Source organism: Lycorma delicatula, chromosome 2 (assembly GCF_047948215.1).
Source record: "Lycorma delicatula isolate Av1 chromosome 2, ASM4794821v1, whole genome shotgun sequence".
Classification (NCBI taxonomy): domain Eukaryota; kingdom Metazoa; phylum Arthropoda; class Insecta; order Hemiptera; family Fulgoridae; genus Lycorma; species Lycorma delicatula.
Window position 1 is genome coordinate 110,344,526 of NC_134456.1, and position 15,884 is coordinate 110,360,409.

General features: G+C 32.6%; 1 protein-coding gene across 3 annotated transcripts in view; it reads right to left on the reverse strand.

Moving 5' to 3' along the window:
* The window catches only part of LOC142319116 (uncharacterized), an 83,841-nt gene that overhangs the window by 29,818 nt on the left and 38,139 nt on the right, over nucleotides 1–15,884 (reverse strand). For all 3 annotated transcript variants that reach the window (XM_075356036.1, XM_075356038.1, XM_075356039.1), the window contains exon 2: nucleotides 1,914–2,074. In XM_075356036.1, coding sequence (XP_075212151.1) covers nucleotides 1,914–2,074 — 161 coding nt within the window. The remainder of the gene's footprint in view (nucleotides 1–1,913; nucleotides 2,075–15,884) is intronic.

Here is a 15,884-nt window from a genome sequence, read left to right on the forward strand (position 1 = left end):
TGTCAAAACCTGTAGAGAAACTAATTCTGAGAAAGTTGATGTAATAAAGTCTATGAAAAACAAAAAAGAATCAAATTTTGTTGCAAAAAACAAACCAGTACAAAACAACAGAAAAATGTAATGAATTTGTATAAGTTAAAAACATTTGTAAAAATGAAAAGTAAAAATTAAAAAATTTTTAAGCACTGTAAGAAATTCAATGTTTAGAAATTTCAAATAATACATGGCATTTTTTATTATTTTATTTTTTTGAAAATTTCTCACTGGCGAAACGAACTGAAATGTATTATCAATTTGATAGAGTATAAACACGTTTCACGAATGAGTTAGGCAATCCTCAGATGAAAAATTTACTGGTAAATGGATTGGACGTAGAGGGCCGGTAAATTAGCCATCTAGATCACCGTTGGCGAGGTACACAAGAAAAAAGTGGAGACACGTGATGAACTGATCGCTCATATTCTCAATGATGCCATCCTCATCAAGGATCGCGAAGATATCATTAATTAGGTTGACGACAGATAATATAAGGAAACGAGTTGATGTAAGTGCATTGATGTCAATGGTGGAATTTTTGAACATTTGTTGTAAAATAGTGTATAAAGAAAGAAAGATGATAAAACATTATGATACAACTCACATTATGATAAAACTACTGTGAGTTTTTTTTAATTTAAAGTAAATTAAAAGTATTTTTTCAAAATTTAAATTTATTATACTAAAAGCTGTTTTTAAATTTTATAAATTCTTAACATTTTTCTGCTAAGATTTGTTTTTATTAATAAAGGTTGATTTTATTTGTTTTTCAGAGATTTATTACATCATTTTTCTCTAAATCAAATTTTCTACAAGTTTTGATGATAAAATTTACACATTTTTTAGCCATTTAACAAAGTTTTACTTCAAACCTAAAAAAACATGTTTTTCGTCAGCGAATTTTTCTGTTTTACGTTGGATATCATGAAAGCTATGGGAGGTGCAGTTCTGAGACCTGTTTTATTCGATTTTTCAGATCAACAAAAATAAGAAACGATCAAGTATAACCCTTATACAATGACTTAAAAATTTCAGATGACTTCATTTCACCCGGGGGACTGAAGTGGGACGAAATTTTTCATTAGTCGTAACTCGACAACAAAGCATTTTCGGAGTTTGTGTCTATGAATCTTTTTCCTTATTCACCTTTTTTCCTTATTCCCAAATTATTTCCCATTCCTACTGAATCACTCGTGTATAATTTTATAATATAAATAAAATAGAATTAATATAATAAATATATATATATATATATATATATATATAAAATTTTATCTTTTTTTCCATTTACACTAATAAATTATTGCTATAACTTCTCCCGTGTTTGCTGATGATTGTTTTGAAATTAGAATAATATTAAATATTTTTGTTTCCTGCAAATTATTTTTTAGCATTTTATCTTTTTTTGCTCTTATTTAATACTGTTTTTTTTTAATATTTTAAATTAAGGACAAAATCAAAAAGGAAAAATAGAAAACAGTAATTTTCCTTGAAAGCGCTTAGGTTACAAGAATAAGAAGTTCAACCTGAATAAGTAATATTTTGCCACAATTTTCAATAATTTCATTAAATTATTATTATTATTATTATAACCCCTCCGATCTACATAGCGGAGTGGTAGCATCTTTGCCTTTCACCCAGTTTAGATTCATCCAGATTCCAGTTTAGAGACCCGGACAAGCATGGCATTTTCTCACACTGTACAAAATTGATCATCATCTATCATACTATTATCATTGTTATTTGCATAATGTCAGTAAATCAGTCCATACTGTAAAGGTTTAATTAATAACATAGAAATTGTAGTAGGAATTTACCTTAATTTCTGTTTAGTATTACTAGTGTATGAATAAATAAATAAATTATAACGTACGTACCGGTGGTAAAAAGTTCCGGTTGAAAAAACTGTACACTCGTCTTCTTAATATCGGTCTGAAATAAGACCGAGAGAGCCACCAGAAAGAGAAATGTGATCACCCACAGGAGCTTTAATTTCCCCAACGGTAATGTACTTGTTATCGAGAATACCATGAAGTGCCTGAAATGAAAACAATAAGCAAACTAACAATAACGAATTCAACAAAATTTTGCAGTTGAATAAATATATATATTATTATATGAGGAAAATATACAATAGTCCATAATTAGATAAAAAAATTTGATTATTTCTTTTTTTTTCAGGAGTAAAGATCAATGAGACTAAATGTTTGTCAAGGTCATTTGATGATTATTTTTAAATATTTCCTTTATTCACATATCATTTCATATTCTTATCTGTATGTACATGTACGCGCGCTCACACAAACACAACATACACAGAGAGAGAGAGAGAGAGGGAGAGTAAAAAAATAGTCTACCTTTAATGGTATAATACAGTATACACCCATGCACCACGCACACCAATGTAAAACGCGAACCAAGGTTTGAAAATAGAAAAAAGTAAAAAAAATATTGCTATATTTTTACATTCTATTGACAAGATCATCGTAGAAGATGATGATCTTGTCAATAGAAGATTGACAAGATTGACAATTAATAACACAGAAATTGTAGTAGGAATTTACCTTAATTTCTGTCATGAGAGTTCGGGTTTCCGTCATCAGTAGAATTACAATAATCTTCGTAATTACTTATCTTCATTACCGCAAATAATAGTCCTTCCATCGAGAATATTCAAAACACTTCCATCAAAAATATTCGAAACACAACATTTCTTGAACGAGTTTTTATTCAACTCATCCGGTATTTCTGACCGAACGGCAATAATCCATTTACAAATCTACATCAAAGACGGTTTTTTAATTTTATCATATGTTGTAATATCATGCTCTTGTTGGCCATTCATTTGTGTAGTGTTCACGAAGTTTGGTTTTAAACGGTCGGTTTACGCAGATATCCATTCCTTTCTTGCGTCCGTACCATAATATCAAGTGGAAACTTTTCACCTTTCGGTAGACGGTTTATTCTAAAAATTACATACGAAGCTAAAATTTTCCAGTCCGAAAGTATTATCATCGTAACCAAGCAACATTATTTTTCGTAACCGGCAACTTCAATTGTTGTCGATGGCATTTCTAAAGTCACCGGTGTCTGGTCCGCATTCTCAATTTGATTTAGTTAATAATTGTTCATTTTTTCGTAAATTTATGACATATCTTTGAAACTTTGATAAGTTTATCTTCGTATGCTTCTAGTAGCCGCTGTACTATCGTTGTTCTACGAATAGAGAAACTATATCGAAATAAAATCGGCTTACCACGTTACGATTAGCTTTAAATTCATTCGTACCGACATTTCATTCATCGGCAATCTCTAGGGCTGCATCTGACACAAATTTCTGTAGAAATTAGCTACACTAGCCTATGCAGTTCGCAAAAAGTTTATGTTCCGAACGGTCGTTAACATAATAAAACTGGTGATAAAATGATTACAGTGATCAATAAAAACGTTTTCGTATGAAATAAGAATTGCCTGCCGTGAGAAAATGTACAGGACAGCTTCTGATAAGTATGGCGCCACGTCTTAGATAAGAATTTAATTTTCTAATACCGTTAATTACTCATAGCCAGGTAGTTTGTTTTATTTAAATAATTTTACTCTTCACTGGATGTAGGTTCGTAGTAAAAAAAACGAGATTGTATTACGATTTTGCATGGATTGATTTATATATATGATTGCAACAATGTGAAACCTTAAAATTCATGTACGACGCACCGGCTATTTCTGCTTACCCACCGGGTTGGTCTGGTAATGAATTCGTAAATCAGATAATTTGGAAGTCTAGAGTTCCAGCGTTCAAGTCCTACTAAAGGCAGTTATTTTTCCATGGATTTGAATACTAGAGCGTGGATACCGGTATTCATTGGTGGTTGGGTTTCAATTAAACACATATCTTAGAAATGGTCGACTTGAAACTGTACAAGACTATATTTCACTTACATTCATATTTATCATCCTCATTCATCCTCTGAAGTAATGCCTGACTGTAATTTCCAGAAGCTAAACAGGAAAAAGGAAGGCTATTTCTGCAACTTCAATCCGGACAAATTGGTAAATATATGTTACGGTAATTTGGTTTTTGTGGTTGAAACGTGCGTAACGATTTAAACATATATAAATACTTAAAATCATTCTAATGGGTTAACAGTAGATAGGAAATTATTCAGAAATGTACAAACGATTAATTTCCTTTTGTTAATTTAGTATTGGGGCAAATTTATTACTATTTTGTAATTTTATGGCATATTTTTTTTAACACGATTAAAATTATTTCTTATCACCCAACTAAATAGAATAGGATAGCTGTATTTGGACCTAGGCTTTGTATTACCGGAGAGAAAATAAATAAAAATTTACGTTGCGGATAACAAAGCAGATGTTTCGAGATGTTAGTGTCAAGCTGTTAGAAAAACCCACTATTTAACTACATTCATTAAATTAGTGTGTAAATCAATTAGACGTTTTTTTTAATGTAATAGTGTGCCGAGGAACAATTGAATGAACACCACATTCATTTGATTTGACACCTTAAGATTTTTCATTCTGATGAATCGTAAAGACATGCTATTTTCTTCAAATTCAACAAAAAATTTGAACCAATAAAATCTGTTGATTGAAAACTCAAATGATTTTCTAAATCGGATAAAATTGTGTAATTTGTTGATTAGTTAGTGGTTAAAAGAGATCATGAATTCATAAGGATAAAAGAACGACACTTCAAGCACTTGGTGTGTATTGATCATGAAATAATAGTAAAGTTATTTGTTTAACTTTTTTTTTAAGTAGTTTTATTAGTAAATGGGGAAATTGACTTTTAGCCCACAAGGTATATTAATAATTATGTTTATTTTTATTCCTTAACATCAATTCTTCTTTACTTCTTAATATTGTCGTGTGTTCGCCGCTCGATCAGGATATTGAGAGATTCAGTTGAAAATGTTTACATTATATTACAATGTATGGTTTAAAAACATAAGTAAAACAAGACGAATCAATAATAATAATGACACTAGTAAAACAAATAATAAAAATAGTAATTACAACCACAATAATAATACAGAATAATGATGATGATAACAGCAAAAAATAATAAATGTCTATAACATACAAATATTAATCATAGTATATATTATTAAATATTAATCATAATATAACTATTATATATTAATTATAATATAAAATATAATATAGAATATTAATAAACCACAACAACAATAGCAGTAGTAATAATAATAACTACCGGCAGTGATTACACACAAAACAGAATTTAAAATAATCATCAGGATTCATAGGTAGATAAATAATATTGGAAAACAGAATTCAGTCCCATTGACAAAACACAGTCAATCTTAACACTTTTAACCGCTAGTGTTGTATTAACAATAATACAATAGATAATACAACTATAAAGTTCTTACACTGCAAACACCTTTGCTGTTCACAAATAAAACTACCCTAACAATTTATGAATGAAATTTATCACATTTCTTTCACTTATAGTCTTACAGTAACTCACCGAATAATTTCTTGTTTTCATGTACTGGAATTACTTGTAACGTTACCCTAGTCGCGTCGAACGTGTACGCCTAGAAATTTGCTCCTTCACTGACCTCCCAGAATACTCTTTCGCGGAATCTCCTCGCAGACTCGCATTATAACGTCTCGCTTAGACTGATTCGTAGAACTGAGTTTTAACTGGTCTTTCCCGGAGTAAGAGGATACTCCTATCCTCTTTACCTGCCGGACCGGACCCAACTCGAAGCGTAAGAATGATCCGTCCTCACACTTTCCCGTGAAATTGCAAACCTTGGTGCGGTAATTCTTCTCACGGAACGAACATCTGTTTAGGTGTGTCAGTGGGCAGTATTACAAAATACGATTGTTAAACGGACCTGTTACCTTTACTAAAAGTGTATCTTTTAGCTCCTTTCTGGATTTCTCCCGTTATTATATTTTCTACTACTTTCTTCTTAATTGGCAGAAATCCGTTACTCGATTCCGTTATACCGGCCTTGTAATAATATGTTAGCCCTACGTACGCATTTATTTGAATGCACGCGTGCGTATATGTTTTAAACCGTACTCTTATTCTCCTATTTTAAAGCGATGCTGTAGATAGATTATTTCTTCAAAATTTAATATTTTGTGAAAACGATACCTAACTACAAAATATTTTTGAAGAATTATGCAATTGAAGAAACTATACTAACAATATTATTCACGAAAGGGGAATAACATTTAATAAAAATCGCTGAGATTTGGTATTTAAAATAATACAGTAACCAGTTTATTAAAAAAAAAGAAAAAAGTAATCTGCAACAGATCTGTTGAACAACTATTTCATTTCAAAATTAAAATAGATGTGTCAGAATATATCAGGGACTGTAGGCACATGAAGAAGACGTAATGGAATTTAGAGAGAAATCGCTACTGGCTGGATATGATATATTAAGGAAAAAATCCTTTCTTCATCCGTCCAAGATAAAGGACATTTATTGAGGAATGTACAGCGAAAGAAAGTAGCAGGTTTTGCCCGGAAATAGATGTAACGTACAGAAAGCGCCAGCCGTTCGCAACAAAGATATTTATCAGCGTTGCATTCGTACTATTTTTAGTATTCTCGGAAGTAAGCAGTATAACGGGCTCTAGTATACAATTGCAATTCAAATTACAATTGTTAATTAACTCCATTTATTAAGTCCCTCCACTTTTTAATAAGTTTTTTTTAGTCCCTCCACTTTTTAATAAGTTTTTTTTTAGTCCCTCCACTTTTTAATAAGTTTTTTTTAGTCCCTCCATTTATTAATAATTCATATTATTTATAATTCGATTAAATAATTTTATGATATCTTATTTTTATTGTTTTTTAATTCTGCTTTCTAAGAAAGTCTTTGTTTATAAAACTGGACAACGTTTATGAATCCAGTTTATTTAGTAACTACTTTTATTTTCGTATATAATTCTAATTAATTTTTTTTTTTTCATATGTCTACTCAAAGTTTTGTTTCGGTTTTTATGGCGTTTTATAAATCCCATTTTATTTTTTATTGGTAATTAACGTTAAGTAAAAGCCCTTAATCTAGTTATCGATATAAATTTTGTAAACTCATGTTTACACGGCGATATTAACCGATCATAATTTTTCAGTTATTAATAACTTTATTAATTAATAAATAATATTTTATCATTCGTTATGTAATTATATAAAACACAGAATCTATTTCATTTCAAAATTATTACGTTATTTGTTAAATGGTTTATTTGGTAATAGGTGATTATTAAGCGCGGAGGAATTGTTTTTACGGCGGTAATAATAGTCGTCAACATACAGAACTCATAAATTGGTGGCATTTACTGTACCAAAGAAAGAGGATATAAATGCTCACGAAATGAATCGTATGTTACGAAAGAAATAAAAACAAAGCAAACTGATTAAGTTATTTTTTATTATGACACTTATTTGTCAGCTTGCTATGAATGTTTAGTGATAAAGTTATCGTAATATAACAATTTAAAAAAAAAAATTAAAGACAAAACGTGCTTAAATTTATGAACAAGTTTTATTTTATTTTTTTTATTATCTTAAGTATTATAATTCCATATATTTTCTATTTTATGTATTTGCATCGTAATAATAATGTTTATTTACAATTAAACTAGAAAAAATTTACGTAGCAATTAAAATTATATAGCTAATTAAATAATATGTAATAATTAATGACACGTAAATTGATTTGATGCAAATTTAGATAACTTCATAATACAGTCTGTGTTGGGGATTACCACCTTGAATCTATGACTAAAATAATCTTTTTATTTATTTTTAAAAAAAGCTTTAAGTTTAAAAAATCTTGAAAGCTCTTACAGTAAACCTAAGATTTCATTAAAGAAGAAAAATGATTCGTAATTATTATACTACGAAAGTAAAAAAAATAATTTAAAAAAATAACACCGATGATAATAATTATAATAATAAAAATAATTATTATTATTTATTTTCATAAATTATACATTATATAGGGTTCCGCTAAGACCCTTCAGCAGGTTTCCGTATTAAGAAAATTTGAATACCATAATTATTCTACAGTTTCGCCCTCTTGACCTTTTGAAAATTTAATGGCATCAATGTCCCATATATAGAAGTAATCTGACCAAGTTTGTTCAAAATCGGTTGAGTAGTTCAGGAAATGTAACGTGATTTAGAGCACGACACCGAACACATACACGTACGAACATCCGGAAAATTTCCAAACGGTTTTTTGGGTTCCTTATGTGTAAAAACAAAGATCCCGTGAAAATCGTATATGCCCAAACTGGACCGATTACAATACGTTTTTAAAAGCAATAGTCCGTCTGCTACTAGTCTGGAAGCAGTTCCGTCTGCTACAGCGCTAGACGGAAAAGAACAAAGAAAAGTACACTTATATTCTTAAATAATAGTTAAAATTTTATCAAATACTCAATTAAGGTGGCATCATAAAGTAAAACAAAAGTAAATAAAGATTAATTTACGTAAATAGTAACGAAATTAATTCAAATAATAGTAATTTTCAACAATTAAAAAATAATTTCGAGACATTTTTTAAAAACTGCACCACCACCTCAAAAACGCTCTAAATAAACTAGTGACTAAGTAAATAGTAGTAATTGATTAAAAAATAACAAACTTCAGTAAAAAATTAAAATATTTTTAATTAAAGGTAATTTTTTATACATGATGTAAATTATGCTGTTCTTACATATTACAGAACACATTAAAAATACATAAATATACGTTTCATAATAAAAAATCTGATTTGGACATTATATCACTTCCTTGTACGCCTGTTTAATTACATATATACAGTACTTAAAATTTTATTTGATTAATAACTTATAATATTTTTACATTTTTTTATTGAATTATTATTTATTGTAAAAAAAAATTTACAATCAGAGGTTAATAAATCAATATAAATTTTTAAAAAAAAGTTAAAAAAGGAGATAATGAAGTTTGGTTCGAACCAATGCGCCTTCCCCCTTGTAACATCCAAATATTTCATCAATTAAAATTTATTTGGCTATTAACTCTGAACCCAATGAAATTAAGTATCACTTATGATATATTGTTGAAAAGCTCTCAATGAGGGCTTATTACTGAAAAAGTCCAAAAGCCAAAAAAAAAATGGATTTAAACTAGTTAAAATGGATTCAGGGATAGCCAAAATGAATATTTCTATTGAAATCTCAAAACTTAAATTTTTCGTGATCACAATACTTTCTTTACTTCGTACAAGGAATTAAAAAGGAAAAATAATGATTGTAATATACAAAATACAAATAATAACACTGATAAACATGATGTTTGTTTCCAAACATGCAATACATGATTTTGATCTGTTTTTTAATGCTGAAAACTAATATAAACTCAGAATCTTTCTATCACCCACCATTTTTGAAAAATGTTTAAATTTTAATTAAAGGATTTTTTTTATTTTCAACGTACAGTTAGCATTTTAGCTCCTATATTGTATATTGTTAGCTCATTTTTTTATTGTTTAACTTTGTTAACGTAATTAGTAAGCTATAAACAAACAATGCTAGACAAAGAATTAAATCATATCATAGTCACATATTATGACATCGTATCTAATACTGAAGAGTGAACCTTCATGGACAAGATTAATCATGTCTGTGCAGGTCAAAACATGTAGCTGAAAACACAGCTGTGTTGTTTGTATTAAGCTCGGGATTTAGGAATGAATTAATTTTGTTCACTCTTATTGTTGTCTTAACTTTGTTAATAGTGCAGTGTCATAATGCCTCGAAATTGTGTGAATGATGTGGATGGCTTTTATTATGTATGTGGTAAGTTTACCATAAAATCAAATAAAAAAACCTTATACCTTTAATTAAAAAAGCATATCATTTATACTTTCAGTGTAAAATTGGTGACCAGGATAAGACGTGGGATCCTCATATAGTATGCACTAATTGTTCTGTATTTTTAAGAGCATGGCTTAAAGGTACACGGAAGGCTTTGCCATTTGGTGGTTTGGCATGAACCAAAGGATCATGTAACCGAGTGTTACTTTTGTTTAACAAGTTGGTCTGGAATTTCTAAAAAATCTAAACATACTGTAAAATATCCTTCATTGCAATCTGCAATCAGGCCTGTACCTCACAGTGAAATTATTCCAGTTCCTGAACTACCTGTCAATATGTTTCAAAAGCAGTGATGAAGAATCAGGCAGTATTGAAGAAGACAACAATGATTTTGATTTTGAGTTATCTTACGATAAGCCACATCTTATATCATAAGGTGAATTATAAATGACTTGGTTAGGGATTTAAATTTATCAAAAAATCGACCTGAACTGTTAGGATCAAGACTGCAAGCTTGGAATTTACTTCAAAAAAATACAAAAATTTCGGGCTTTCGAAGCTGACAAAAAGAACTTTCTCAGTACTTTATTTATGAGAATAATTTGGTTTCTTGCACAAATATTGATGAGTTTTGCTCTTAGGAGAAGTTCATAAACCTGAGGACTGGCGGCTTTTCATTGATTCGTCCAACTATAGTTTAAAATTTGTTCTAGTAGACAAAGGTAACAAATATCCTTCGATATCAATCGCTTAAGGTATTAATTTGAGAGAGACATACGATGTGATGAAAGACGTTCTTGAAAAAATTAATTATAAAAACCATAGCTGGAACATATGTGGTGATTTGAAATTTATATCTATTTTGTTAGGCATGCAGTTAGGCTATAGTAAGTACATTGTTTTGTTTGCGAATGGGACAGCCGAGCTAGGGATAAACATTATGTTATCAAAGAGTGAAAGAAACGAGACAACTTAACTCCAAATGGGAAAAATATTTTTATTTTGCAAAAATAACTTACTGTGTGAAAAAAATGGTAACCTAGAGAACTACTAGTAGCATAATGCAGAACTTAACAATTAACGTTATCGGTAAGAACACTAAATCGTAAATTTGAAATACAAAACAGTTTTAAAAATAACAAATTAATGAAGATAATTAAAAACTTTAACTTATTATATTTATGAACGTGCAATATTTGCACGTTCATAAACACATGAAAAAGTCACAAATTAAACACATGAAAGATTAATTAAAAAGAATAGTCAATCTTAAAAACATAACAACATCCATCTCTACAAAAACCAGATAACAAAACTATGTCAATAAAATATTTCATGTTTTTAAGAAAATATTTCAGTTTCTGAGAAAGATTTCATTATGCTTCTTTCGGTTACCAATTTCTTATAAATTACTGAATCATTTAAAAATGCTTTCCGTCATTTTATTTAAAATACAATTAAACAATATTTCTTTTAGAGAAACTTAAAACTTCTCTTTCTACAGAAATTAAAACTCTAATTTCTCTAAAATAGTATCTCGATGGCATTAGCCTTCAACATCACATTTCAGCCAATATCAGTACAACGCTAAAATATAATATGTAAACCGATAAAGAGTTGCTTCTTCTTGTATCAATCAACTTTAATGTCATTCTATAAGTAGCAGAACAAACAGTACGAGACGATTTTATAATTTAAAACCGCCTTGCGTCACTCGTCAAAGCTTAAAAATCTCAGCTGACGCGTAGGATGAGGATGGATTACTGGACCAGCATCTGGCTTTTTGCTACCAACACTGTCCTGTCGCACCACTCTCCATTATTTAGCGGCAACATTAGTTCACAACCCACAGGTAGAGTTACTGCACATCTATGTCTTTACACTTCCTAAACTACGATTAATATTACCTTTTCTTGAATATAACGCAATGAAAATTAGTAACTGCAGTGTAAAATCAAACAGATTATTAAATTAAGTCATTATAGCAATTACATTTGATAGACACCAGTAATTATTACGATTATATGAAATGATTTTCAAAATTAAAACTGTCAAATAATTAATAATTTTTTTTGGATGGCCTCCTAATCTCATTTTACAGCCACCACAACCTCCATGAAGAAAACCTTACTATCAGGAAAGCTGAGTGAATTAATCTGATATGAAGAAAATGCATAGAATAGTTAAGAAAACCATGGTGTATGTACGAGTGCTATAGCAAACGTATAAAACAGGGAAACTTCAGAGCACTAGACTAAATAGAAAAATGTTACTAAACTACGACACTAACCTGGTAATGCGGAAAACAAAAAAGACTACATGCAAATCAGTTACAAATCAAACAACATAACGAGACGCCAAAAAGAAAGCATATTCAGATATAATCATTATATCGCTGTTTTAACATGAAATATAAACACTAGCCGACCGTACTCATTTAGCCTGCTAAATACATTTTGCTATAGGGGTCAACCTGCTTTCGTTAAACCATTTAAACAAGTAGTGCCTACTAGAACGAATAAAAGGAACTCGTAAGCTTATATTTCCCAAACCACATTGACAATTTTATGGACAAAGAGAAGTTCTTGCACAGTGCGTCTAACCTTGAGCGATTCATCTTCCAAAAACAGCACTCATCTTTATAATATACGGGAAAGAAAGAACTACTACAGGTATAGTTCCCATAACAATTTGAGATAACAGTACAATAATCAAGAATAGCCACAGTCTTGTATAGCTGCAACATGGTATATACATGCTGGAAGTGCCGACTAACCCAAAAAATTAGAGCAAGATTTCTTCAGGATTAGAGACTATCCAACTTACATGCTCATTACAAATTAACTTAGAATCCAGTAAACCCTGAGATCAGGAATACCTTCAAAACTGTATGTTGAGCGATCCTGTAGATTTATTTCGTCATAAAAGTTTCCTAAAGTAAGTTACAAGAACTGTTATAACAAAATTAAGAGGCACCCTGTTATCAACTGACCATTTATTAACTGTATCAATATCAAATTGCAGAACGTCATTATCAGCATAGCTGATTTTAAAGATCGTCAGTAAATAATAATGCCTTGGAAGAAATATCCAGACCAATATCATCCATAAACAGAATAAATAACAACAGGGTAAGGTTAGAGTGAGCTAGTGGAGTTCGAGTATTTGAAGCTAGTGATAGTGTTATTCTGCGCTCTGGTTTTCTTTCTGTTTTTCTGATTTTTTTTGTTGGTATTCTAACGGATTGTAGAACTGGAATCTGACGTTTGGAGTATTTTGAAAGTGTTATTATGTTTTTTTTTTTTTCGAGTTTTGGACGCTGGAATGATTATTTATTTAAATTGTAATATATCGACCTTATTGCTACAGGCAATAGGGTGTTTAATTGTCTGTGTCTAAGTCATTACGTTGATACTTTATAAGTAATATATAGTGTGTAGTGGCTATTATACTGATGGCTGATAACAAACTTTAGTTATTAATTTTAATTCGATTTCTTATCTTATCGGGTTTGTTTCATAAGATAGGTTCTGTAGCTTGACTCTTTAAACTATTGTCTAATTTACATCTGTAGTTTATCGAATCCTTTCTGTGTATAATTAAGTATATACAGAATGCGTCAATAGTTCGTGTGCGTCTGGCCTACTACTACTACTACTACTCTGGAGCAATCTCCAGAGAAAGAGTCCGAGTGTACGATGAAGCCTGACTGGACTCCCCCTAGGCTTGCTACGGGCAGTAAGACGAGGACAAAAAGGCTGAAAACGAAGCAATCCTCTACGAAAGAGGAGGAAGAAATGCCCCTTGGATTAGAGGTTCTTGTTATCAGATTCAAACGGTTGGCAAAGACCTGAGAAAAATATTGATAAGAACATGAAGAGTATAAAGGAGCTGGAAACGGAACTCAGCATAGAGGTGAAAGATCTGAGGAGGATGGTTACTGGTATTTCTTTTGTCATTGGCAATAAACTGACTGCAGAGATGGCGACGCAGACGCCGGTTTCTACGGGCTGTCCTACTAAGGATTCTCTGGATAACGGGATGCCGGCGTCCCAGATGGTCAACATTATCAAAAAAGCCTGGCCAAAGAAAAGCCTTCAGAAGTACCCATGTTGGGATCCCGGAAAAAATTGAGGGGACGCTCAATAAGGTTGCAGTTGTTGATATGCACGCATTGGCAGACCTAGGTCGATGGACACACAGATTTCTAAACACCCACTGGTGGCCTGGCTGAGGAGTAAAAGCTGGGAATATCGTATGGGCTGCTCTAGAGACGAGACTGTAACGGGGAAGTTAGAGGTGGGAGGCCCCGGTCTCCAACATGTTCCGTGGGGCTTACGTGGTCTCGGGAAATAACGGAGATCTTGCGCAAACATTAGTGGAGGTTTTTACAAAAATCAAAGAGAAATATGGAGGCCGTTTGGGACCACTACAAGCAGAGTTATACGGGCAGGATAAAGAAACCTTGGTCCGGAAGATCCTTGGATGTGAAGGGAGGGCAACGGGCTGTCGCATCAATATTACTGCGCCGGTTGGCTAACTCTCAGCTGCATGGAGTAGTGATGTTCCCCCTGAGGATAATCATAGGACGGAGACTATAGTAGTTAAAACGGCGGCGTCCAGTGGGGAACTCCTTAAATCATTTAAGACGGAGTTGAAGATCCCAACGGATTCAAAAATTCTCTCTATAAAGAAGGCTGGCGGCAATATGGAGATTAAAGTTAAGGAGAAAAGGAAAACCTATGACGCCCATAAGGAGATACTTTCGTCAACTATAAAATGTGGTAGTGTTCTCATGAAGACAAGAACGGCCTTTCTCCGGGTACAGGATCGGCATACAGTCAGGTAAAATCTTACAGGGGCTGTCTACGGTCTCCAGTCAGGAGTTGTCGGCTGACACGATAGTGGCAATTGACCGGGTTTTGGAGAAACTGGAGAGGTGAGCATGTCGCCTCCCAGCACGGATTGTTACACCCATTGTAAAAATGGGAAGGGTGAAGATCGGGCTTGTGAGCTGTAGAGTAGATGTTGTTGATCTCCCTCTGTGATGCTACCGATGTTTAGAAACAGGACATCTGGCAAGGAACTGCAGGGATGAAGACAGGAAGGCTGTATGTTACAATTGCTGGAGTGACGGATATTCAGCTACGCAACGCATGCATTCAGCTACGCTATAGAATGTATCAAAACACCGAAGTGTCTTTGTGTAATGCGGAGGGTTATCGCACTGGCAGTGCCACATGCCCCAAGGGAGCCAATAGGGAGAATAACAAGGAGAACCAGGGAAGGACCGGGTGCGTACATCAACCTGTTGATGGAAATGAAAATTGTTCAGTTTAATATAAACCATACGATACTACGCTTGACCTGCTGACAAGGTATGTCTCGGAGATGGGCGTTGATATTGTGCTCATCTCTGAGCCCTACGTTCATCGCTTGCGGCTGGAGTGGGTTATCTCTGAGGATCGAGGTGCGGTTATCTGGCCGATTGCGCATCTACCTGTGCGGGACGTTCTGAAAGAGCGTGGTTTCGTTGGGGCGAGGATTGGAGGCATTTATTATTACAGCTATTATCTTTCGCCTAACATGTCTGTGGAACGATACAGGGAAGTCTTGATCTCGCTCACTAGACCTTGAAGCTAACCGGCCGGCATTCTTGGCTGAGGATTTTAATGGCTGGTTGGTTACCTGGGGGTCACCACAACCGACGTGACGGGAAGATTGCTGACGGAGGCCATCGCATTACTGGATCTAGAATGACTCAACTTTGGAGGCGCACTAACGTTAAAGAGGGGAACCACTGGGTCCATTATTGATCATACTTTAGCTACGGGGGCTTTGGCGGTGCGAATTCGGGACTGGCGGATGAGTGAAGACTACCTAGCGAGTGATCACCAGGCCATCCTCTTGAGTATTACAGATGGAGGTTCTCCTGGGGCTGGGAGGCAAGTTCCCCGTGCCGGAGTACGAGGGGGTATGGACCC